The sequence below is a fragment of the Nothoprocta perdicaria genome, unplaced genomic scaffold, assembly GCF_003342845.1.
Source record: "Nothoprocta perdicaria isolate Ctin4 unplaced genomic scaffold, notPer1 scaffold_203, whole genome shotgun sequence".
NCBI classification, from domain to species: Eukaryota; Metazoa; Chordata; class Aves; order Tinamiformes; family Tinamidae; genus Nothoprocta; species Nothoprocta perdicaria.
The window spans coordinates 882,211-909,546 of NW_020455239.1; the positions used below are offsets into that span (position 1 = coordinate 882,211).

General features: G+C 44.5%; 1 protein-coding gene across 1 annotated transcript; it reads right to left on the bottom strand.

The window, feature by feature from the left end:
• Positions 1–10,662: 10,662 nt before the first annotated feature.
• Positions 10,663–26,967, bottom strand: ACVR1C (activin A receptor type 1C). The gene is made up of 8 exons (XM_026038160.1): positions 26,739–26,967; positions 17,209–17,454; positions 16,007–16,237; positions 14,379–14,546; positions 13,449–13,605; positions 11,988–12,112; positions 11,456–11,586; positions 10,663–11,095 (listed from the first exon to the last, which is right to left on the bottom strand). Exons 1-8 carry the CDS (start codon positions 26,890–26,892, stop codon positions 10,970–10,972), a joined length of 1,338 nt encoding a protein of 445 aa, XP_025893945.1. The 5' UTR covers positions 26,893–26,967; the 3' UTR covers positions 10,663–10,969.
• Positions 26,968–27,336: the final 369 nt, after the last annotated feature.

The window sequence follows — 27,336 nt, forward strand, 5'->3', positions numbered from 1 at the left end:
GCCAGGAGCCAACAAATTTGAGGGTATGCATTCAAATTTATTTTGAAAGTTTTGGCTCTTTTGCTTTTTTCCTTAGAGCTATCCTCCTACCTGCCGTTTGTTTTGGCTGTTGTAATAAGTACCCAGATAGCACAGGAACCCCTGAGCTGACCCGTGGCCCTTCCCTTGCTGCTGCTCTGACCACAGAGGGTGGGTGACCGCCTGTGGCCAGAAATTTCCTTCTGGTTCACAAAGACAGGAACTGTTTCTGCTCTCATGCTGCAGGTAGGTCCATTTTTGGACTGCAGAGCAGTGCACCACACACCAGCGCCTCAGTCCAGAGTGAGGGTCAGCAAAGGTACGAGCAGGGATGCATGGATCTCAAGCTAAAGGATAAGCAAAGCTGAAATCCTGATGATTGTCTCCTCTGTGTGACAGAGCTGATTGATTGTAATCGTGTTTCTGACACACTCGGCTTATTCCTCCCCACTTCCTCCGTGTGCAGGGCGCCGTGGGGCCCTGCGCTTCCTGCCGAGTGCAGGCAGCACCTCCGCGTCACAGCACCGTTCATGGTGCCGCAGCAGTGCTCGTAGTGCCGCAGCATTGCTCACGGTGCTGGAGCATTGCCCGCAGTGCTGCAGCACCGCTCATGGTGCCACAGTATCGCTCATGGTGCTGCAGCACCGCTCATGGTGCTGCAGCATTGCCTGCAGTGCTGCAGCACCGCTCATGGTGCTGCAGCACCGCTCATGGTGCTGCAGCACCACTCATGGTGCTGCAGCATTGCCTGCAGTGCTGCAGCACCGCTCATGGTGCCGCAGTATCGCTCACGGTGCCAGCCCTAGCTGGGGGGACATGGCGGCTGTGATTAGCAATGGGATGGTCTGCACGGGATGGATGCTGTTTTCTATGGCTTTCTGCCCTGCATTCTATTCCCTTTTCCTTCCATGTGAAAGTGCTGTCTGAGAGGGCAGATCCCTTGGGTAAAATGCCGAAATGGAGCTGCCAACCAGGGGCCAGGAGGGTGCCCGTGAGCCGTGCTCGGCGCCAGCACCGCCGACGCTGCTCCGCTTCGCAGCAGGAAGGGCCCGTATTTCGCTCCGAGTTTTACCGTACCTAATACAAGCATTTCCCTTATGAAGCACAGCTCGATCAAACCTTAAAGTTTAAAATGTTATGTGAAAATAATCTGAATTCAGGTTTTTGACACAGAGTCAGCATCCAGACCCATCCCACTCCTAAACCACATCACTACCTCTCTACCCTGCTCCCCAGATAGCAACCCCATGTTATATTAAACAGAAGGAGCAACCAAATTAGCTCCCGCACAAATGAAAATCTATCTGAATTAGAACAAGTTAATTTAAAGTACAATTTAAATTTAAGAGGAAGATTTATAAAATAGTTAGTAAATACCATTCAATAATACACACAATTCAATTCCAAATAAAACTGCACAATCTAGCGTTTTCCTGTCTGTATTCCAAAAGCAAAGAACAGGGGGAAAAAAAGAAAAACAGTGCCCATGAGCAAGGCATCTCTGGAGTGGTGCTGGGGTTGCTTCCCGGCCCTGCGAGGGACTTTCTGTAGGGTTACACAGGCTGTACGTGCTTTGGGTTTCCTGGCTCCGTAAGCGGGTTTTCTAGCAACCCTGCAAGGCAAGACTGTTGACACAGCATTCCCCTCCCCGCCACAAACACATTGCCAAAACCCTAGCCTAAACTGAAGTTAGGTAAAAATCCAGATTTCACAAAGGACAGCAGTGACAGAGCAGGCAGGAAAACAATATTCTTGAATTACCCTGTGGATCTCCTAGGGAAGCGGCTTCTTGGGGGCCTGGAGAGATAGAGCTTTTTTCTTCAGCCTGAAGCTGATGAATTAATTTGCAGCTGACGAGCAGCAAGTCCCTGTGGTCCCTGGGCCTCTCCTTGCATACGGATTTGTGGACCGTGCTAACAAAACAAGAGCTCTTGCACAAAGGTGTCAAGTTTGCCCTTCGCTCCCAGACCCGGGGAAGTGTCTGACCAGTGTTTGAGGGGACTGCAACCGTCCCGATGGTTTTATGGATCCTTCACCTTCTGCTGCTTGTTCAGAGGGCAAAGGAAAAAGCAAATCTAGCTGGGAGGAATGTGGCTGCCTAATTTTCCTGAGGAAAATGCCCTTTATCTGAGGGACGGTGCCCGCTTGCGCGCTGCAGCAGGCGGAGTGGTGCCGAGAGCCCCGTGACTCAGAACCCCTTCCTCCTCTGCCTCCTCTTCCTCCGAGAACAAGCACAGCGCATCTTGGTTCCTCAAGCAGCCCGCTTCCACGGTTCGAAACCAGGTGACTCATCTGCAAACAAGCTGAGAAAAGAAACAAACAAAATCTCCCATGAGAACAAAGAGAGGCAGGGGAGGCCGGGCTGCCCACGCCGGGGCTGGCGCCCCGCACGCTGCCGGCCCCAGCCGCAGGGCGCCCCCAGAACGCCCGGCTCAGCTCTCCCTGCACCCCCCGTTCCCTGTCGTGTCCCGGCACATCCCGGGACCTGAAGCCATCCCGGGATGTAACCTACCATGCTGGCCCTTCCTGCTGACAGGCATCTGCCCGGCACAAATGCCAAATCACACGTACGGGCAGGGTCTGCTCTGGAGGGAAAGCAGAAATCCTCGTTCTCCGCAGTCGCCTTGTACCCCAGAGGGCAGCTGCTTCTCTCTTCCATAGCAAGCGGATCCTGCTGGATCCTGACCTAGGAGCTCTGAGCTTTAGGGGAAGGGTCTCTCCCGTGCAGCACTCTGTACAGAGCAGCCAGTTCCCAGGTTACGGGCAGCAGCGGTGTCTGCAGAGGGATGCTCTGCTCTGCGTGGAGCACTGCACAGAGCAGCTAAACCCCAGTGGAGCACCGCACGCTCCACCGGCACGGGGCCTCTTCCCGTGCCCAGCGCCGCAGGAACAGCCACGGTCACAATGTCAAATGCCCCTGGCCAAGGGCAGCGCCGGGGCCCCCCGGCACAGCTCGTGCAGGAGGAGCAGCTGCTCCAACCCGCTCCCTGCTCAGGTCGCTTCCGTCACGGGTCTGGGCTGGCTGCCCCTCGGCAGCCCCTTCCTGCGCTCGGCTCCGTCCTGGCTCCTGTTCCTTAAACGTTTTCTTTGGCCTCATTTACTGGGTCAGATTTCTAGCTGCTTGGAAAGGAGGCTAAGAGCTATTGTGGCATTAAGGGACCAATAAATAAATTAACAAAATTAATTGGATGAACCACTACAGACTCGGGGAGGATTTGTATGCATATAATGAAACCAGAATTCAGTTCTTATTCAGAATTCAGATCTTGCTGAGAAGGCAGCAGTAGCGGTCCAGAGAGCAGGTCACATGTGAAGAACTTCCTGCACTGTGAGCCAGGCTGGATTTCTGGGAGCACCTAACTGGAGTGATGAAGCCTGCTGCATGCTACCGAGCAAGTATTCTCCACACCACCAAGCAAGTATTCTGTCTGTCTGCGGTTTGGGCAAAAAGGCTTTACAAGCACCCCTCAAAACACAGGCAAACCACAGGGCACTACTCTGGCTCACTAGCTGGGCTGTTGTACAACCAGATTTTGCACTTGACACCCTGTAACAAGGCAGAGGAACGGCCTGAGCACACACATGAGGAGTCACAGAGTGTCTCAGCATTGCTGCTCATCAACCTCACTGCTCTGCTCTGCTCTCCCTAATCAAAACATGCTTTTTTTCACTATACAGAAGATGAGATACAAGGCTGATTTGCAGCAAATCTTGAATAACAATACTTTTGCCAAGGACTGAAAGTGTACTGAAAATGTTAGACTGCTAACCTCTATAGAACCTTAGTTTACATGATTTCCTATTAGGTTTTCAAATACCTGCAAAAATATAAGATAACAATCCTGGGCAATAATGCTAGTGATTCTTTTATATCAGTAAATTTCCCATACCATTCATTTAACTCACCAATGAAATCAGGAAGGTATTTTAAAATAAATCTAACAGGATGCAGCTTCAGGTGCAGTAGCGGAAATCCAGAAACAGGTGAAACATCTGCACAGTTCATTTTTGAGCAAATGTATACCAAATACACAGCAGTATTTTAATGAAATTGAGTAGATTTAGATTGTATTTATTCTGCAATATAATTCAAAAATACTTTAAAAGTTGAGTTTATAGTCAATATAGTATACTATATACAAAATATACTTAATATATTTTTTCTTCTCTGCCTCACTGTGAAAGCAAATCAGAGTATAAATTTCATATTAATTGCCCGAATCTTTCACTATTTTTCTGTGCCATTTATATCTTGCTATTTTAATTTTGGTAGACAGTGTTCTTGATTGCACTGCTAAGTTGGAGCATTTGCTCTAGAGCAGGCTTATTAAATAGAAAAAATGCAAAAATATGCATTGTTTCTTTTTTTAGTGGCATTGATTTTCTTTTATTTTCTTATATTTTGCCTCCTAGACAAAATAAAAGCTTTGCTTTACAAGTAATGAAGTTTCTGTTTGGTAGCCTCAAGTAGTGACTGGGTGTTTAGGAAGGGTTCTTGTCCACAGAGAAGCCTGGGAACGGAAAACGGGGCCACCCTGCCCGGACACAGACCTGTTACCCTGAGCAGACACCAGGAGATGGTTCTCGTCAGCTAAAGGCTCTGTTGGACTCGCTGGCGAGAAGCCCTCGCTTTGATCAACACCTCCTACGGCCCACGTGGCAAGTGCAGGTTTCCAGTGTTGCGTTTCATCCTAGGCGAGAACAAAGAGACAAATTATTCAGATCATGTTAAATACAGAATGTGCTGCTGTTGGAGACGTCACCACTGCCACAAAACCTGTGCAGAGTCCTTGGACTGGCCTTGCTCTGCAGAAGCTCCTTCGTCCACGAGAGGGCCTGCAACGTCAGTGCAATTTTCAACCCCACGAGAATTTGTTTCCTATTTCACTAGAAATACACTTCTAAACAGAAGGGAGAGCTGTGGCTGTTAAGCCAGTCCTGTGAAGCAGGGGTGCTTCTCAGTAGAATATTCCTCTACTTGTGGAGGCACCAGGAATTCTATCAAACACACCCGAGTGTGTCTAGCACGTGTTCATACACCACTTTTCAGCCTCTTCGAAAAGCCAGTCAAGTCTTTTACCTTTAGAAACATCTCCTGCTACACGGGCTCTGTGCACTGCATGCAAGGTTACTGCAATTTCTGCTCTGTATTTACAATGAATTCAGGTCACTGCATGACAAACAGGGGCAGGAAACACCAGCTACAGGGCTCAAAGGAGTCACAGCCTTGTGAAAACGCAGTTGTCCCCATGTCAACAAGGCTTCAAGTTTGCCATTAACCCGGTTCTCAGAGACACAGAAAGCAGCAGGCCCCTTCGCGGGGGCAGTGTCCGTGCAGGGGCGCCCACCTCGCAAGTGTCCATCGTTTTAAAGCTCGGTACCTGCAGGGCTGCTGCCCAGCGCTCGCGCTGTCCGGGCAGGGGGAGCAGGGAGGACTCGGGAGAAATGAGTCGTTTTCCGCAGGCCGCAGACCTGGGGCTTCAGGCACACCTGGAGCTGCTGTCTCTTCCCTTCGAAACCAGGCGCGCTGATGGTGCCCCAGGGCCTTGGCAGCCTTGATTCACCTTAGCACAAGAAAAGGAAGAATCAGCCCTTTCCGCTTCCTCCCCAGGCCTAGCCCCTGGTTTAACTGTCCCGCCCAGGAGAGCTCCCCACATTAACGCGCCGGGTGCCCCGCGGGGCGCCAGCCGCAGAGCCCGGCCGTGCGCGCCGGCTGCTGGGTGCGTGCGCTGGCACCACGCTGCTCCGCCCGCGGCCCACGCAGGATGAGGATGCAGGGATTGCAGGGATTTCACACCGCTCTGGGCAGCACGGCCGTTCCCTCCACCGCGGGCTCTGAGCGCAGGAGGCGCCGGGCACAGGGCTGGCCCCGGCGGCAGCTCCTATGGGCGCAAGGAGCCAAGGCCCAGCTCCAAGGGCTCATGCCCAGCTCAGCAGCGGCTCCCAAGGCGGGAGCACGCGGGCTGGCCGGGTCCCCAGCCCTGTCCCCCCCGTCCCGTCCCATGCCCGTGCCTGCAGCAGGGGCCGGGTGCAGCCCGGACAGCCGTGGACACAGGCCGTGGACACGGAGCCTTGGCAGCACGGGAGCGCCACGCCACCGAGTGCTTCCTTTATTAAAATTGCCGCTTGTTTCCTGAAAGTATATGGTATGTAAAATAGGCATATAAAATACAACATCTAAACAAATTATTTACATCCAAGGGCAGGTGATATATCAAGCAATGACTTTAGCAACAGTTTAAAAATACACTTGCTTCAGTGTACATGAGACTAGGTATTTTACAATGTGAAAGTTGGGGTTTATTACTTTACTACTATACAAAGTTCTAAAATATTACAGTACTTGCAGATAAAATATTAATGATTCTATAAAAATCAGACAAGTCAGAATCCAGCACATAAATTGACAAAATACTACATATTTCTCTTTGGGAACTCAAACCACAGCAGAATTAGACACAAATGTAGTAGCTACATTCAAAATACATTCAGTCTATTTATGCAGAAAATACATTCAGAGCCTTTGGTTACAATTTATTGCACATTTCTTATATTCTGTAGAAATATATTATACCTTTTAATGCTTCCCCCCCCAAGATACATTCATAAATGGTGCTGCCTGACAACAGAGAACATGGATGTGTTTCCCTAGAAGCTTCCTAAAGAGCATCCCAACACAGGCTGACGATCCTTGCGGCGTCACTCAGCGCACAAACACACGGCTGGCAGTATCAAGGTGATATTGCTCCGTTTAAACATGCGGCTGGCAGTATCAAGGTGATATTGCTCCGTTTTGCACAAGGGGACTAACGGCTAGTGCTGCTGCCGCGGCGCAGCTGGGGAGGTGACGGCAGCTCTACAGGCAGCCAGAGACAGCTCGGTGCAGCCCGTACTCAACCGGAGCGCACTCCGGAGCAGTGTGCGCACACGGGCGGCCCTACACACACGACGGGACCGCGTTCTCGCACTGGCACCCGTGGCCGTCATGTGCACGGAGCTCGGCTCGCGCGATTCCAGGGGGAGCGACCAGGAAAAATCCCTGCCCATGGGCACCGAGCGGCTGCGGCTCCTGCCTCCCACCACCGGCAGCGGAGCGGAGCGGGCTGAGACCGATGCAGGCAACGGGGACGCTGCACTCCTGTCACGCCTAAGACCTTTTGCGGGGACTAGACATGTTCTTAAAGTAGTTTATCTACAGTTTAGATTAAAAAAAGCCAGTGAAGTAACAATGGCTAAAGCAACACAGAACTCATCTTAGGATTAGGTAAGGGAATCATTTTGGTTAAGGGCAAACGACTATAAAAACAGCAGAGTGCAAAAGGTGTTATACTGAACAGTGAATTGCTCGGGGCGGGGTCTGGAAAGGAGCACTAAGGAAACAAAAAATAGGTAGGTGCTAGAGAAAAAGATGAATTAACTAATTTTCCCTTTCAGTTCCTATGCTATGCATTAAGTTTGAGGTTTTATTATTAAAAGCAAATTAAAAAAAAAACGCAACAACTTCCCCGAACTAGAACTGCACCGCAGGAAAGGCTGGACGAGGGGAGGAACTGCTGCACGTGCAAGGCCGGCATCGCTCTCCGGGCACCAGCCGCCCTCAAGAACAAAAGAAGTGCCCAGGTCTAATCTCTGCTTTTAAATTTGAGCAGGATGGTTCTACTAATCTTGAATCTAAGACAAGATTCAAGTTTTTTTTTTTTTTTTTTTTTTTTTTGAAGGCGCATATGGTTTATAAGCATTTTTAAAAGCTAACATAACAATATTAGCCACTTGCATCAATTACTCATCACTTGGATCCATTTACCAAAATTTACCCTCAGCAAAGAACAAATGAAGAAAAAAGAAAACCAATGCAAAAATACTGATCTAAACAAAAAGCCAGGAAAAACAGACCAAAATTTTTCATGCTATGAGACATAAGGGGAAAATCTAAACTATTCGTTAGGAATAAAACCGTAACCTGTAAAGGTATCACTAAACCTGAACACCATCTAGAGGGAGGAATATCTTTCTTACAATGCTCAGGTCAGATCCAAATGGAAGTCTTTTGAACTCCAGGACTGTACAATAATTTTCAGAGATTCTTCAAGGGAAACTAAATAATTTATAAATCCACCACCACATAAGACTGACAAAACTGACAAAAACTAGAAAGCAGCATTTACAACTAATAAGGAATGACTTACGGTAGTTATCCTGATATCACAGAATGTTCAAGGTTGGCAGGGACCTCTAGAGATCATCTAGTCCAACCTTCCTGTTCAAGCAGTGCCACCCAGAGCATGTGGCACAGGGTGGCGTCCAGGCAGGTTTGGAGACCTCCAGAGAAGGAGACAAAATCTACAAAGCCAGGTCGGAATGAAGGGAAAGGCCCTTTTCTCAGGTGCCGTGCAGAGCTCCCGCGCGAGGGGCCGCAGGTGCCAGGGCCACCACATGGGTCCACAGGGCCCTTTCCTGCTTCGGGATCAGACTCCCTGTCCAGGACACTACACAACTAGGCAGAAATTCTCTCTTTCCAGATTTTGAAGTAAACGAGAAAAGGGGTTAGGAGAGGAACCCATTTTCCTAACTTTCCTAGAAAAACTGCAATGCAGAATATGCCACACAACTATTAAAAACCAAAGGCAGGATTAATATTTCTTAGAGTTCTTTAAGTTAGGACTAGGTTCTTCGCCTGCACCAGCGTTGCACTGACACTGACTTTAGCAGAGACACGCGCAGAGAGGAGGGAGATGCTGGTATAAAGGTCCTCCAGGCTGAGCCTAACAAAGACGAGATCAAACTTTGGTCAGGGCAGCTTGGAACGTATACATCTGTTGAACTGCCTGGTATAGATCTTGCTGTTGAAGCATGTAAGAATTAAATCTATACAGTGGCTTTGATTATATCTTGAAAAGCACATACAAAAAAAACTACCAGAAATCCAGCAGAAAGAGTCTCCACCTTTTGGCTAACAGACCATAAAGCGGGACAAAGCCTTGAATTATTTAACACAACAAGAATGACCAGAAGTTACGCAAACACATAAGAATCATTAGAGCCTGTTCATGGGGCAACCAAAATTCCTAAGGGACTATCATGTCCTAAAATTTGTGTGTCAGAATGAAACACAAATGGCTGCCCCTCTCATTAACAGTTTATCCCATTCTTCCTTGTAAAATTCAAGAGTTTTCACATCAAAGATTGATCTTAAATACCATAATTAGCAAATAAGCTTACTTCCACAAATAAGCTTACTTCCACTTCCGTTAGATCATATTTTGCAAAGGTTCCTTCCCCCAAACTACACTGGAGACATCTCTGGGTTTAATTTCCAAGGATTGCATGGATCTAGAGATATTTAAAGAACCATGATTATTACGAAATGATTATTATGAAATGTATCATCTTGGTTATTAATTGCATGACACAACATTAGGGAATTTTGAAAAAAAATATGCCACTTTCTATAGCCTGTAGTATTATGGAAATAAGATTAGGGATGTGAATGCCTTTCACCAATGTGGTGCTATTACAGAAAGCCAGGTGAAACCTCTGAACTTCTGGCTTTGTGCCAGAATTTCAGCACCTTAAATTTACTCCCCGCTTGCCCCAAGTTTGTCAGGTCTGTAATCTTTGACAGATAATAACAAATGGTGATCCAATCCTCCGCGCAGGTACACCTAGAACATTAATCTCAAGTGTCAAGAACTGGGATGGTAGAAAGCACATTAATCTTCTGCAGTCATGGGCACTGCTCCGGCACAAGGGCGCGAGCAGCAGCCGTGCCGGCCACGAGCGCCGCAGCGCGCGGGCACCGGCGCGGCCCTGGCAAGGGACGGGGACAGAGCCGTGACCCACCCGTAACAAGGGACGGGGACAGAGCCGTGACCCACTCGTGACAAGGGACAGGGACAGAGCCGTGACGCACTCGTGACAAGGGACGGGGACAGAGCTGTGACACGGCCCTGACAAGAGGTGAATCCTTCTCCCTGTGCTCATCTCACCAAAGGACTGCGTGCTGGGGAAAGGAGATGAAAGGGAGAGTAAGAAACTGGTTTCTGGCTTGGCTTTTTTAGAATGCTTTCCAGGAATTAATTTTGTTAACGCTGTGTAATAAAACATCCAAAGGCACTAAGAAATGTTACCACTGGCATATTGGCAAAATGTTATTTAAAAATACATACTTTCTTACTTTATGTAGAATTTATCCCATTTCATCCCTATATAATATCAGAAAATTATGACCTCTATTATTTTTCCTAGTAACTGGTTAAAGAAAAAAAATGTCCTTAATTGATATGTTCAGCTCAAATGAACAAGACAGAATAATTGCAAATCCTAACTATAATATTTTATAAAAAAAATCAAGACCATAAAAATAAATGGTAATAAAAAACAAACTAGACGTTTTTGTTCACAGTATACATGCTTAATGGAAATTTCATCTTCTTCACTTCCTTAGGTAATGATAAATATAGTATTTAAAAATGCATTTTACTGACAGCCACTTTTCAGATATCTGTGTAAAAATATGTAAAAAGGTTCACTAAATTTGATCTTTTACCTGGCTTGAAGATAAAATGTGTGCTTTCCTTTATAAACAGGCTTGAAACAGTTCTGGCTATTTGCAATATATTTGGGGTTTTCCTAGCATAAAAAGCACAATAATAGCAAGAGCTATTTTTAGACTGTAGTGGTGTTTTAAGCTCCTTTCTGCTATTCACCTAACATCTAGTTTTCCTTAGAAAACCAAGGCGACTCAGCAACTTGCTGTATGAAACAAACTGCAGGTCAAAAGCTGCCCCTTGCAGTGGCCAACTCTGCAGCTTGATGTCAGTGCTCTGCTTTGGGCACACAAACACTGAACCACATTATGTGAGGTAGACCAAAAACGAAAATAATATCACATGTTAAAGGATGAACAAGAAAATTCCTTCCTTCCTCTTCTTGCAAAGATATCTACGATTTGTCAGGCTTTGGAATCTTCCTGCACACAGAGCTGTGAAATTGTCTTCTTAATGCGAAGCGCAGTCAGGCGAGCTGCTCCATTAGCATACCAGCATTCCCGCATTATCCTGCCCATGACTCGGAGTGCCTGCGGATTGAAAAAAGGAGAAAAAGGAAGGAAGAAAAGAAAAAAGGTCAACTGTCACCTGGCACTTTTTTTTTCTCTTTCTTTTTTTTCTCTTTCTTTTTTTTTCAAGTGCAACACTGGAAGATAAAATATAGTTCTCTGGAACAACAGTCCAATAGGAACATGAAAGCTAGGCTTCTATTACAAAGAACTTTAGCATTTCATGCAAAGACAGCTTTGTATGTATTAACCATGGAGCTGAAAAAAGCTGGATACTTGAAATATTTAAATTCACTGGAGACTGGGTATCAAGTACCTTTCCTCTCACTGAAAAAATACTGTCTTAATTTAAAGGTGTTTATTATGAACTGGAAAACTTACCTCACAGCTCTGCCACTGGTTTGGAATGTTTGGTCTCAGTTTCTGCTCACAAACTACCCTTCTCATATCTTCTATCGAAGGATCAGAAGGCACAACGTCATAATAAGGCAACTGGTACTCCTCAGTGATTCCTGAGAGAGATTCATTGCAGGTCACAGACAAAATGCAAAACAGCCACTCCAAATAAACCCTAATTGTTTCCCTAGGCAATAGCAAAGGAACAGAGGGATATTTAGGGCTACCCTGCTTCTCGTGGCTTGAAACAGGAGCACAAGCAGGCACGGACTGCGGGCACCATTCTGATCCATTGATCCATTCTGCTGGTTATTCCAGATCCCACAGGCACACACATCGACGGGCAGTCTGGTGCCAACAGCTACTCAAGGGAGGGCAATACTCAGCAATAGATTTCTACTCCCAGATACTGTCAAGATATTTGAGAAGGTGAGGGGAGGTACCTAGTTCCTTTGCTTTTGCTTTACTTAACATAAGAGTAGTCTGGATTGCAAAATAAAAAGGCCAGAAATCTTACCTCCAATTGAACATCTTCTTGCTATCTCCCAGTAAACAAGCCCAAGAGAGTATATGTCTGCCCGCTTGAACGACTCAAAGATGTTCATGTTCATCACATCGTCAAGTATCTCAGGAGCCATGTACCTGTAAATACATAAAGATCAGTTTGCTTGTGGAAGTTCCTATGAAGGATAACAGCTACACTGCTGTATATGGGGACAGATAGCACAAAATTCTACATTAAAAAAGAAAACAACTAAATAACAACAAAAAAACCCACTGCTTTTTACAAGGCTTCTGAGTGAACACAAGAAAGCTGGCCTCGGTGCTAAATTTAATAACGAGAAATTAAAGACTCGGTTTTATTCTGCTGCTGCTTTTTTCAGCCTTAACTCCTAACAACTTCACTGAGGGAAGCAAGCAGATTGGAAGTATGATGCCAGGCCTTCCACATTCCCATGCATCATCTTGATTCACCCAAGCTCTAGGAGCAGGACTCCTACATCCAAACTACATCCAAAAGTAGATGGATAGACACAGTCTGACCGACACGACATCTAAGGAGCAGAACCATGTTCCAGTCTGGGTGATACACTCTAATCCTACCTGTAGAGGTAACAACAGCCTGTGCACTTAATGAACAGAACAGCTGTCTTGAGAAGCACAGGCAGATTCACGCCTCTCTGCGGTGCTGCTGATGATGATGAGAAGAAAGTTCCAGGGATAATCAGTTTGTGTTAGGGTAAGGCCAGGATCAGCCTCCTCCAGCAGGGTTTAGCAAAGATATACTGGATTGACAGGTCAAATTCGTTCAGGGAATCACAGAATGGCTAAGAATGGAAGAGACCTCTGGAGCTTATCTGGACCAGCACCCCTGCTGAGCGCTCCCTGCTCTGTCACAGCTCCTGCAGCCTCTCCTCCTAGGACTGATGCTCTGGCCCCTTAATCATCTTCATGGCCCTTTGTGGCACTTGCTCCAGTATGTCCACATCTTCCTTGTACGGGGAGCTGAGACCTGGAGACAAGAGCTCCAAATGTGCATGACTAGTGCTGAGGAGAGGGGAAAGACCCCCTGCCTTGACCTGTCAGCAAGGCTGTTCCTAAGGCCATCTTTGGAGGAGGGAATCCAGGAGGGAATATGTATGATCCTCTGGTGTGGGATTCTGTGCTATATACAGCCAGCATAGATGGAGGATTGGGATCTGTTGCCAATAGTCTAGGTAGATCACAGAATGGTTGAGGTTGGAAGGGACCTCCAGAGATCATCTAGCCCAAACCCCTGCTCAAGCAGGGACACCCAGAGCATGGAGCACATGCTCACACCCAGGTGGTTTTGGAAGACCTCAAGAGAAGATGATGATGTCAAAAGATGTCAAAAAGCAGGGAGGGAAGTTACAGAAGCAAGAAACAAGCTGAGTCCTTTGCAGAAAAGTACTTCCACAACAGACGAGTAAAGAATAATATACTTGAGTGCTCTTACCTCTTCGTTCCCACTCTAGGATTCTGAGGAATGTCGATTGTATTTAACACAGAGTCATGCTTCACAGCCAGTCCCAGATCTGCAATAGCACAGGTTTCATTTTTCTTCACTAAGATGTTTTTAGATTTCAGATCCCTGTGTGCGATAGCTGGTTTGCCTGTTAACAAAATAGAAAACAGCACCATTTTGGATGGTAAGCAAAAGAATTTTGATATAATGGGCAAGTAAACAAATGCTTATACTCAACTTTGCTACCAAACATGTAAAAACATTAAAACCTGTTTTGTACTAAGTAAAGCTCGGCTAAATGTTCTTAAAGAGACTTTTTGTCCAAATATATGTATTTTAGGAATAAAACACAAAGAGAGAAACCGTAAAATCATGCTCCACATTAATTAATTCATTAGAGAACTCCTTTAACAAAGGCTCTAAGAGACATTCACCTAAACAAGTCGAAGAAGAGACAGATGATGAGTATTTTTTGAAATACTCAGAAAATTAGCTGCAGCACTCTACTCCACAAATTCAGCAGTTAGCAGGATAAAGTGGCCACTTCATTACCGCCTCGGTAGCAACGGAGAGTTTTGTTTTGCTGGACACAGATCAGTCCAATAACCCATGAATCATTAGATACTAAAGGAGTGGGGGTTTGTCAGGTTATCCTGTGTTATTTTATTCACAGTGCAGTAGAAATAGCCCTGAAACTCATAAAATCTGGATTTTCTAAGTTGTAAGGATTGTTAAATTTTGTTGGAAACATATTCCTACTCTCTACTTATACTCTATCATATACATTTGTGTTAATACTGCTCTTGCAGTATAACACTGTGCTGGTGTGAAAACTATAATGCAGCACCAACTAACATTTCTGTAAATACCTCGGACGTTGCTTAAAATATTTTGAGAACAAGTGACAAGAAGACCAGTTACCTTGTGTGCCAACTATCTCCATATGAAGGTGTGCTAAGCCACTGGCTATTGAAAGTGCCAGTTTAATCATACCATCAACAGTCACTGTGTTTCTGTTCAAATAATCAAACAAGGATCCTTGCTCATGGTATTCAGAGACAAGCCAGAGCTGAGTCCAAGTTCCATTATCTACCAAAAGAAAATAGGGTTATATATCTTTATATAGCTAAAATAATAGCCAAGGAAATGGAAATAAAACAGAGGCATATTGCCCTGCTGCAGGAATGTTTTCAATATCAATGTTCTGAAAAAAGAAATGTTCCACAAAAAGAATGCAGGACATTACAAAGCGCATAAACATCGGGATCTCTGCACTTTAACGAGTATTTTCTCAGAGCTCAGAAAATGCAGTGAGGACCCCCCTTAGCACATGCTTCCAAGAGTCTGCCCACGAGAAGTCAACCTGCAGCGTCTCAGGGAGCAACAACAGCAACCCCTAACGCAATGAAGAAATCCACCTGGATTCTGCAGAACAATATTTTGGGTTGATTTGCTTTTCATGTGCCATATTGGAAAACTTTCAGTATTTTCTACTTCTTTCTACATTATATTATTTAAACTAAGCTATTTTGAAAGTGTTAGTTCTTTGTACATATAGACTGAAATATGATGACCAAAACATATGTGCAGCTTGATCATGCTAACAATAGAGAAATAATGATTTCAGCTGTATTTTGCCAGTTGTGTCATATATGTAAATAAGAATAACGGACATTTAGTTCTTTACAAGGGACATTTAGTTCTTCACAAATCAACAAGACCAAAATGGTACTCCAGACTCTGAGATAATAGACTCCTACACCTACAAAATCACGCATCCATATGTGATTTATTGCAGGATTATCACTTGATGCTTGTCAGTCTTCTCTCTCCCAGCTCCCACTAACAGGTAATTGATTTGTGTGGAACTGAATCTTACAAAGGCAGTTTTCTAAACAGTTTTCTAAACTAGATTCTGATGGAGGGCAACAACTCCACTGAGCTGTCACACTACAAACACTGGATGGGCTAGCCTGCTGTCTTGAGGAGAGGAGAGACAAAAAGACTATATATAATATTAGTAATGCCAGAAAAAAATGTTAAAAATGAAGAAAAGGAAAAAAATAAAAAAAGAAAAAAGATGAAGAAAAAAAGAAAAAGAGAGAGAGAAAAGAAGAAAGAAAGAAAATTGGGATTGGGACCTCTGTCCTCCTCAGAGATCTTGACTTCTCCCCATCTCCCACTTGGCCTGTTAAACCCCTGGACTTCTGGCTGTCCTCCCCTTCGGCCTGAATTTCCCATTTCTCCAGGCTCTCTCCTGGCCCTGGGATCTCTCTCCTACAGAAGTGCCATAGAACTGGCAGCCTGGGCAGACCTAGTGTTTTACAGCAGACATTTTTTTTTTCCAGATGAGAATAAATGCTTTGGAAACCTCTGCAGTTCAAAGTTGTGTTCCTATTTGGGGAGAAGTTAGGGCAGGAAACAAAACCAAGCCAGAGGTGGTCAGAACCAGAACTCTGACCCCAGGTGGTCACAACTTCCAGCAAGATGGATATTTTGCTTCAAAGGCAGCTTTAAATTGTGAAATTAAGTTAGGAAATACAATATACCTTTGTTATCTGCAGCAATAAAACCCAGGATATTTTCATGTCTCAGCATAACCGTCTGATAGATTTCTGCCTCCCGAAACCAAGATCTTTCATCTCTTGAAGAGAAGATCTTCACAGCTACATCTTCTCCACACCATTTTCCATGCCAAACTTCACCAAACCGGCCTTTTCCTACTATTTCCTGAAGAACAATAGTCCTTGCAATTGTTCTTTGTACAAGCAGAGGCAAACCTAATATAAAAAGAAGATGGATGTTTGTGAAATAATTCATAAACAATTTTTAAATTCTGAAGTTAGAGATTTTGTTGGAAAAAAAAAAGACTGCATACCTAGCTGCTAAGAAATATTAAAGACAATAATATCTCCTTTGCTTTAAAAGCACAACCCCATGCTCTATCCCCAAGGCAGCAGCCTTGCAAAAGTCCAACTTATCCAGTAAAAGGCAGAGGCATCAGAATTATTATCAGACATATCTGACATTGATGTCTTAAGGGTAGTCTTTAATTTTCAGACAATCTTGCTACAGAAACTTGGACGATACACAGTGGATGCACTTCCAATCTGATGAATTGGGATTTTAAAATTTCTGTTTCTTTTTTATATCCCTTTAACAACATCTCAATAGCAACACAGGCATCATAGTAGATAGGATATTGGCAATAGGGAAATATTAAAAAGAAAAAAACTTCATATTCCACTCAAAACAATCATTGGGAGTAATGTTTTGGTACCACCAAAATAGAATTCAGGAGCAGCATTCTGACTCATTCAGTTAAATTGAATATGTTTTATTGTCAACTATGACATATTAGATAGTAATGTTTCATTTTATATTTAACATTCTGAAGTAACTTTTTAAATCTTTTCCATTTGTAAGAAGTATCAAAATGGACATTTTCATTAAACTATTCTTATTTGACAGAAAAGAATGACAATGGAGTTCGTCTGCCTCTTAGGCGTGCAGCCAAGCCGAGCAGTCACTGTGTTGGTACCAAACCTTCTTTACTTTTACAAAACTCGTTGCAGGTTTAAGAGTCTGTTAAAACAACGCCCCAAACACCAGCCTTTAGGCAACAAATTTCAGGTAACTGCAGTGTGCTTGAAATATATTTTTCATCTCTCTATGAATAAGATATTGTATTTATACTTGACTTGAACTTGTATTTGACTTAGCTTTAGCGTGCGTAGCAATATATACATACCAGACCCGGATCCAGACGTGGTCATATCATAAATGAGATCTTTAAGCGTTTTCCCGGAGCTCACCAGATTGCACTCGGACAGGGGCTCTTCAACGCTTGGCTGCTGCTTCTTCCTGTAGGCGCAGCGGCGGCTCTGGCAGGTGCAGACCGCGAGCACCACGAGCAGGGACAGGACGCAGATGGGGACGGTGACCATCGCTGCCAGTACCACGGGTCCTACGCTGCCTCTGCTTGGGGATTCGGCAGCTTTGCGAAGCCAGAGGGGTGAGTGAGGTGCAGGAAAAGAGAGACTGGAAGTTAAAAACTATGCATCAGGTGACATATTAAAATTTAATGATTTATAGACTCACATTTCAGACACATACGTTGACAATGGCCTGCCAGGGAAGCCTCTAAATCTGATGTGATTTATTAACTGCAAGACAGTGGAGCAGAGGTCCTGCTATGGCTAAAGTTGAGTCCCCACGTTTCTGAAAGATTATTTCAGTATTCCAAACCAATGTATTCACAACTGGCTGTGATTTAAGGTATATCCTGATTTATCCTGATTCTCACAGTAACGTTTGAAGGGCTTATAGGTGACTTCAGCAGACTGTGCAAGCCGAGGCAGGAGACAAGCAGTGCTCATATGCCTGGCACAGCAAAGAGACTGATGAGAGGCACTGGATTCCCAGCATCTTCCTGACCTAGGGCTGGCAACGGGGAGATACAGCAGGTTTGGGATGTTTTGGAGTTTCTTTTGTTTTTTACATGTACCTTGGGTTCAAAATTAAGACTGCAATCACCACTTAAGCACATTCTGTCAGAAACAGCAACTCCTTAAGGAAACACTACTGAGGACACTGAGGACAGCGTGGCTTCCCGGGATGCAGTCAGTGGCGGGATGCCCTCCAAGCTACCCAGAGCAGCACCAAGCAGCAACCACGAGCACAGCACCTGGGGTAGGCCGAACTGCCCGCACCTTCCCCACAGCACTCTGCCCTGCTCTCTTTCCACTTATCCATGATTAAACTCGCATGGACATCCCACAGCACAGCAGACCGCAACTACCAGTCATTCCAGCGAATCTCGCCACACTTCCCACAGTAATGTCCAAGAGGGCAGGCTCAGCCTGCAAGCACCTTCCTGCAGCCGCCTTCTAGGAATGCGGCAGAAGGTCCGTGCAGTGTGGACCTCCCGTCTGCTCACAGCGCCCAACCAGTGCCCTGTGCAGCCAAACCAGTGCCCACGTGCAGCCAAACCAGTGCCCTCAGGCAGCCAAACCAGCGATCCCGTGCAGCCAAACCAGTGCCCCCAGGCAGCCAAACCAGTGTCCCCAGGTAGCCAAACCAGCGCCTGAGTGTGATGCTGGGCCCGCTGAAAACAGCTGAAAACAAATCCTTGAAAAAAAAACACCTCATTCCCTAACAATTCATGGACGAGGAAATACAAATTTTTAGTGAGTAAGACATTAGAAGGATTTATAAGATTTAAAACAGTACCGAAACTCATGCTCACGAAGCTGTGTTTCACAAGTAACAAAAAAGAAAGCTGCCCTAGATCATTTTCTATCTTAAAGCCACATGGGAAAAAACATAAAAGAGCTTATAGCAGCATATTATTAAAGTACTCGCTATGCATGTGCATGCACATGCACAGATACATTAATTTAAATTGAGATCTGACAGCTCTGAGATCACGCTGAGCAGAAGCTCCAAACTGTGGATCTAAGTACTAGGAAAGACTTAAGAATGTGAAGGGCTCGATAGAGACACAAATTCCTTAAGCGATAAAGTTAGTCCTGCAGTAGTTTTAGAGAACAAGAAGCCCTTCTCTGCATTTAGGAAATTGCTAAGCAACATGCATGCTGTGATGTGGATTTGGGGCTAACTGAGGCTCTGGGAAACTAGAAGAGATCTGGGTAACCCACTGGCTCCTAGCATTGACTCACTTTCCTCTAGATAATATTCCAATAGAAGTATTCTTAAAAAGAGCATTTTCAAATAAGGTACTCCATACTTTAGAAGTTTCAGGAGCACAGTTAGCTAAGCAAAGTTAATAATAAAAAAAAATATATACAAACACATATATATGTACACACTTTTGAGAAAATAAAGTGCTAACAACTGATGGTCCTATATCTACTCACAGCCTGCAAGTCAAAATTCTGGAAACAAACTTATTACATCTGCTCCACGGAGTTTCTTTCAGTAGTCTTAATGTTAATTAGGACACTTGAGGGGTTGTAGAGTTGTAAGAGGATTTGCAAGCAAATTGCAACTTCATTGTGGCTGCTTCTTGCCAACCTGTTAACTGCAATTTCTTAAGCTGTTTCTAATTATGACTCAGTGTTTCCACTCAGCAGAGCTTCCCTCTGAAGCACTTGTGAAGTGCAGCAGGCGAGTATCCTGTATCATATGAATAGTGGTGTGTTGCTGGGCTCTATAAATTGTACAGCTAATCCCGTTACACTCAACCAGATGGTAAGAGAAGGTGCTTATAGCTCTTAGGGCTTGGCTTTGCATATGCTAAATGCTATAAAGAAGGATATCCGTGTATAGAAGGGTGCACAGTTAAGTACAATAAGTTGGGCCAGAAAAAGGGGGAGCTGCATGTATCACTTGCATGCATTTATTCATTTTTATTCAGGTTACAGGCGGCAAACCTGTACAGGCAAGAAAAAAAGTAAAAATTGTTCTTACAGATTTGATGGCCACAAATACAAAGTTTCCTATCTTATTAAAGTTTTGTGTAAAACATAAAATAATATAAACTTTATATATATATAGCTATATAAAACTAACTTCCAGAGCACACTATACCTAGCTATATAAAACTAACTTCCAGAGCACACTATACCAGCTCCCTTCGCTTTCCCTAGCTGTTCCCCAGGCAGCATCGCTGCTGTGACGTTTCACTCTGCTTTCAGAGGCTGCTCGGGCAGCGAGTTCAGGTAAGCGGCTAATACAGTAACTGCGTCACAACAAAAACACAAAATATCGAGGCCTGGAGCAAGGGGAGAGGAACAGGCTTTAATACAAGTGCTTTTATTACCGGACACACACGATGAACCTGAAAAAGTACCCATTTTTGAAGGTTTTTTTAATATTGAAAACAAACTAGTGCACTCATGTTTATTATTCCGTGTCACATATTCTGCCAGTCAGGTTTGGTTCAGAGCTACGCAAACACTCTTAAATAACATACAGGCAGCAGGCAAAGGAGGATGACACTGTTTATGCACTTGCAATGCACTCTGTACATCTAAACTGTTGAAAGAGGTTTTACCACAGAATTTTAAGGGTGTGTTTTTTTGGCAAGTGTCTTAAAATAAATAAATAAATAAATGGCAACAAAATGAATATTACTAAGAAAAAATGCCTTACGCTGCGCCCGTGCACCAGGGCAGCCGGGCACCCTGCTCACGCTGCGCCCGTGCACCAGGGCTCCTCAGGCCTCACAGCAACAGCCACGGAGAAGGAGAGACACCACGTGCCAGCGCGGAGCCCACGGGACAAACTGCAGCTAAAGCACAAAACCACCAAGTGTGCTAATGGTTAAAGCAACTGCGCAACGCTGAACACTTTGGCAAATAAGAAAATCTCTCCTGACTACTTAAACTATTAAATCAAGTTCTTTAATCATAACATTTTGCAATCTTTTAGAACGCACTGTTCAGTGCCTTGCTCATCCAAAAAAGAAGCTGAAGATATGTTGCCATGTATGAAACAAAAATAGCACATCTGGCAAAATCCAGCAGTTTCACAATATGCTGTGGTCACATTCCAAGTTCTGTGAACAAGAGCACTTTAAGTAGAAAATGTGTATTTCAATGTATTAAGAAAATAAAGACTTGCATTAGATGCCATGTAATCAGAGGTTCCAAATAATTCTAGAGCAATTTAAAAACATACTATTTGGACTTGGAGACTAAAATTACCTTTCTCCAGTCTCCATAATGACTGCGGACCCCAGCACCCCTCCCTCCACACTCAGGACTCAGAACAGGTATGCTTGATGATCATGAAGTTTAAGTAAATCAGCCAGAGAGACAACTCCGGGTTAAACAGTTACCTCAACCAAACTGCTTGATTAGCCCTTTCCTCTCCTCCCATCAGCGTAATCTCTGCCTCATGCTTCAATGGCTGGATTCTTACAAATCCCTCTGGAAAACACCAGTCTGGGACAGGCAAGACACACAATTAAGACACAAAATATTTGCAGAACAAGGTATCCATAGAGCAGCTACGATGGACGCAGCACCGACTGCAGGATTTTTTTGAAAACTTTAAGAGATCAGTCCAATTTTTGGCTTATCGTAAGAATTGCACCAATAGAGCACTGAACTGCATCAACACGAAGATCCAACAGATTTACTGCATCCGAGAGAGGTAGTCTAATTTCTGAGCAATTCTGCACCACTATAATCCATGTTAACAACCCATATTTGGGGTCAAGAACAGCTGACCTCCTGACTGCCAGATAAAGCCTGTTTATGACTTACTGGCTGCTATCTTCTGGACAGCTAGTGCTGGATTCAAGCATTTTTCCTGCACTGGCCTAAATTGGTTCCAAGGATCACAGGTTCTCCAGAAGCTTCTTAGCAGGCTCTGCAGTGACTGGAAGGCTAGAAACCCACTAGATGCGACAAAGTTAGTCCCTACAAGCTTTTATTTCCCATTCTTTTTTTTCTTTTTTTTTTTTCTTTCAGTTTTGCCTCTATCCACAGCAGATAAACTCACCTTTTTCATAATAAAACAATATGGAAAACAATCAAATAAATGAATTTTCTGCTACTGCTTTCAGCAGACTAGTAATACAAGCTGCCAACTCAGACCATCAAACCCAGAAGAGGTTTGCAAAAAACACTACTAACAAGAAAAACAAAACAAAACAAAAAAGTGGCCATACAGGCAGAAAAATACATGGATCTATTTCCCTTCTCCCTTCCTCTTCAATTTTTTTTTTGGCCCATTCCCCATTCCCCCTATTTTTCTCTAGGAAAGTTACAGAAGAGCTTTGTTTCTGTACTGATTGCACCTTCCTCCTATGCTATTCTTGGATCAGGTTAGGACAAGGAAAACCAAGTGAAACCTTTTCATCCTGTTCATTAACAGATGATGAACGCAAAGACTGAAGGAAAAACCAAGTCTGAGACTTGTCTTCCAGCAAAGCCAGCTCATCCAACTGCCTTTCAAGACTTGGGGGAAAGCTTTCAAGTTTTTACTATAACTGGGAGAATTTATTCTTACATTTTATTTGAAAAGATATTTGGTGTTGCATTTTCTTCCAACATTCAAACGATTAAAGAGATTTCCCTTACAGTTTGTATTAAAATTATAAATGAGGTTTTATTCTAAAACTTACAAGTTACAGGATATTTTTTTCTCATTTTCTGCTTTGATGTGTACCTTGCATAACTTTTGCTACTGAAGTACTCGACTTCTTTAATACCAATACATCTATGCATTCCATTTGCCTGAAAAGGCTTTAATGGCTTGGGCATTTTTCAAACAGATAGGTAAATGGAGTGAAGAGTAATTATTTGTTCATGCAAAACATACAACTTATATTAAAAAACAGCAGAACATTGCATGCTTTTTTTTAATCTCCATCTCCAGAGATGCTGCCCCTTCTGGACACATCAGAATATACCAGAGATCATTCTTTCTACATGCTGCCTTTTCCTGGAATCACAGAGGAGAGAAAAAATAATAATAAAAAAGAAACTTTTACAAAAAAACTGCTGTGCTAAAGTTTCCCATTTCCCATCAACTCAGACATAGGTGTACACACTCAATACAACCCATATTTTTCCTCACAGAAACTGAGGGTTTTTTTAAATTTTACAACAAATTTACAAATTTGCCTACAACCATCCAGTAGATTTAGTATGTGTAAAAATGGAAATGTAAAGTCCAGTTTCATTAAGTCTTCTGAGACCACGGGGCTAGAATGACAGCACCATGATTTCCATCTCCCATTTCTAACCATACCGCCCCAGCAGTTTCTCCTTACTGTGGCAACCCAGCTCCTTCCTACCCAGCAGCTTCTGTTTTAATCCATGTTTTTTCAAAGCCTCAGTATTTCTCTCTTGCATCTGCTATTTGATAACAGCTGCTACAGTGGATGGACACCTGTCCTACCTCCCATGAATATGACAAGCACCTTGTTTTCCATTCTGTGCTATGATTTTGTCTGACTACATGAAGCCAAAGCTGAAGCTTCATCGTGCTTCCCTTAAGAATTTTCTGCCCCCTAAATAAATGATAGACAACAACAGCTTTAAACAGAGACGTCTACCAGGATATGAGTAGCCCTGGAGCAGCTTCTCCTTCATTTCACCAAGGACCTTTGTAGCCTAATGACTGCCATATACTATAAGGCAAATTATAACGCTGCAGGATATAATGGGCCTTTTTGAGCTAAACATAGGCGTGAGTAAGAGCCTTTCAATTATTGGATTAGTGTGAAGTGACGGAAACACGGGGATCTGCTTGCACAGAGAGGACAGTGATCAAACCTGTCCCGTGGGAAGGCTGAAGGCACCGCTGCTCTGCCGCTGGCCACGGAGGAAGGAGGTTAGCAGCCCGACCCGGACGGGGAACTGATGCAGGGTGCCGCTCGGGAGAGCGGGGCAAAGACCTGGCTTTGGGGAGCACCATGAGCGCAGCCACCGCGACGTCCAACGGGCAGTGACCGTGGCCAGCTCCGACCCGGCTGCGGGAACTGGCGCCACGAGAGCGCCACAAAGGCGAAGCAAGAGGAGCCTCTTCAGCTCCACTTGCGGGGAACCTGCATTTACAGGGATGCAGATTTTGAACTCACCAGCATGGCTCTGTGATAAATCTGCATCCCTTTCCTTCCAAAAAAGGGCCTCAACTCTTTCCAAAAGCTCGATCAAATCTTTAGCACCATGAAACAATGACCCAATTCTAGGGAAAGAGATTTAGGAATTGCTCCCTGAACTCCAGCAAAAATACCAAAGGTTGAGAAAGTCTTTCTAGATCTAGTAAGAAAACATCTGAGCCTCATGTCAGCAGCTGCCAAGTGGCTCCCTCAGGCTAAGGAAGCAACTGGAGCCAATGCCAACTTTGCCTCCTTGGAGAAGAGTTGGGAAATGGCCTTCCCTTACCATCACCTTGGCTCTACCACCTCTCCTGCCATAACGAGATGGAAGCGGCAGATGAGAACTCCTGGCAGTCTGCTCCAGAAGGTGGCAGAGGAATCTCTGTCGCGTATGAGCGGACTCATGAGTTGTTTATTGCTGATAACCTCAGAATTCCTCTCAGAAGGGGGATGAAGGCAGAGATTGCAAACACTGTCCTCCCAAAAGACTGGGAAGGACAGCACAGCAGTGTATGAGCTATTGTAGATTTGAAATATGGCCTTTAACAACTTTCAGAAGTCTCCTAGATCTTACTAGGAACTCCTTAATGTAGCCTGCAACATGCCAAGAAATTCCCCGGAGGGACAGTCATGGAGAGATGCACTGAGGAAGTGGCACCCAGGTGATTTGCCACAGACCCGAAAGGACAAGGGCCACCAGCAGAGAAAGCCACGGGCTGGCCCAGAACCGCCCCAGCTGCTGTGGCGCTGGCAAAACGCCCCCTCGGCAGCGAACACAAGGGCGTCTAACAGCTCCGGGACATGCTGCGCTCATTACTGAAACCACAATTTTAATCAGACAGGTTGGTTAACAGTACAAGGGATGAGTGGCTACTTGCTATTGTGCCGCTGTTTAAAATTTCTTGTTCTCAGACATGAAACCAATGATTTAGATTTTTTGATCTAGATTTAGATTTTTGAGTGGCAGAGAGGGCTCCCAGCACACAAACAACACTGGCACATTTTCATCTAGCATGAATTCTCCCAAATGTTTAGAGCAAAGGGTTTAGGATAGAAATTATGTAAGTCATTCTCTCTGGTACTGTAACATAAAGCCGGAGTTTTGCAACTACCAGTTCATGTGTTAAAAAGACAGAAATGACTCCAATGCTCATCTGTGAATTGCAGTATTCTTCCAAGACTTCAGAATCCGTGGTTAAAATGGTAGTATTTTGTTTCTACACATCTAGAAGTGTATCTCTTCAGCTACCTGAAAGAAAAATACTTGACAAAGTAATATATTTGACAACTTATTGTCAAAAGTTTGGATTAAACAGAAATCTTGGAGAGAATAGTATTTATGTATTAAATCTAAAAATAGTAAAAAAAGTATTTATAAAAATCTCTGAATCAAGTTTTATTACACAATTTTGAGTCTGGCAGACTCTAGAATTGCTTCAACTGTACAAAGTACAGAGCTTCTAGAAGTATGATTCTTCTTCTTCTGCCTTAATTGGAACCAGGAATTTTATACCTTCTTAAGCCTACTGGGTGAGAATCAATGATACCAGTTTAACACTGAACACACACTGCCAAATGAGCTACTAAAATAAATCACACAGCCTGAAAGTTCAACAAGATTACTGAAACTCCAGCAGATAAAGGTTTCTCCTAGCAACGACTTAGCAGCTTTATTCCTTTTCTTTCCCCCATCAAAAAATGCACACGTATCCTGTAAGCAAACATACATCAACGCAGTTGCCTTCATGAGTACAACAAAGCAACTAAAACACACTGCTTCTACCATATAGACATTCCAACATTAACTGCAATAATTTCTCAGTAACCTGGATCACAAGCACGTGGGATTCATCAGCTTTACAGAACTCTAGAAGTAAATGGTTAAATGAGGAGAGAAGCTTGAGAAGCTTCTAACTTACTAGTAAAAAGGTGCTGTTACCCTTCTCCGTGGTCAGAACTCACCATAAATTAAAGTGTCTGTCCTTAAGGTGTCTGTCCCAAAACATGTGAGTAGATTTCACATGTAAAATTAGCTATGAGCATCTCCAGTTAATTTCCTACTTTTCAAACCTTCCTAGGCCGGTTTTGTAACTAGGAGATTAATAGCAGGTCTTTTAGGTTGGTCCTGGGGATGCTGTAGACCGTACATCTCTCAGGCTGGTATAAGGTCTTCATTATTTGCTTGTAAATCCAAGCATATGAAATGCTCTGTCCAGTTCTCAGCACACAACCCAGCTCCCCAAACCAGTGGCAGCCGCCGTACCACGGAGCACTGCTGGTCCCTGCCTCAAGGGAGGTCCCCAGTTTGCACACAGACCTCTTGCGAGCCACACAGCCCGTCCGAGACACCCACCCATTTAATATACACCTATAGAAACTGTAAGATCGCAAGTCCATTTCTTACAGACACTTCATCCTCATGATTAATGCCCTATGGGATACCAGGGGCAACACCTGGAATATTTTTAGGAGAGACAAGAAGTCCACTCTTCTCTCCAAGCAGTTACAGATTCATTTATTTTTCTGATTTGAAATAAGTGGGATGGGGGCAAGGGGATGGTCTTTACAGTCGGTCAGCCTCCAGAAGGCTCTAGAAGGCTCGCTGTTAGCTAATGCTCACAGCCCTGTTCTCTGTTCGGTGTTTCTATCGCTCTCACCCTTTCCCAAGCACTTCAGTACTTGAGTATTTGTGAGCCACTCACCCACGGGCAGGCGGAGCGTGATGTTGTTGCAGAAGTCAGTGTAGCAGCACTCGGTCTTCGTTATGTTCTTGGAGCTGTGGCAGAAGACCTGCGCGTTCAGTTCCGGAAGGGAGACACACGACTTGATGACTTCTTCCTTGCCGTTCGTCAGCATGACGGAAGCCCAGCACGCGCCCTCGGTGTGGCACGTGAAGTTGGTGTGCTCACACAGCTGGCACACGCACTTCAGACCTGGAAAACAGTTTCCGTTCTCGTGAGAAGCAGAAGGAGAATCACGATCCGCAGGTGCCTGTGAGGCTCGCGAGGCCCCGTGAGGCCCGCCAGGCCCCACGGGTTCTCATTCCCCTCTGTCCTTGGAGATGATGCACCTTCTTCAGGAAAGCAGATGCTCCATTACTTTTGGCACAAGAGCTACGTGACTTCTAGGTTTTCCACATTCCTAGCCACATCTTCATATTTTACACAATCAAACAGAAACACATTTAACTAATAACAACTGTATTAATCAGGCTTTAGTGGTTCTTTGGGGGGAACACGAAGAGGGAACCAAAGCCACATCAGTTGGACACTAAATGGTGACAACACATTTTGCCTTATT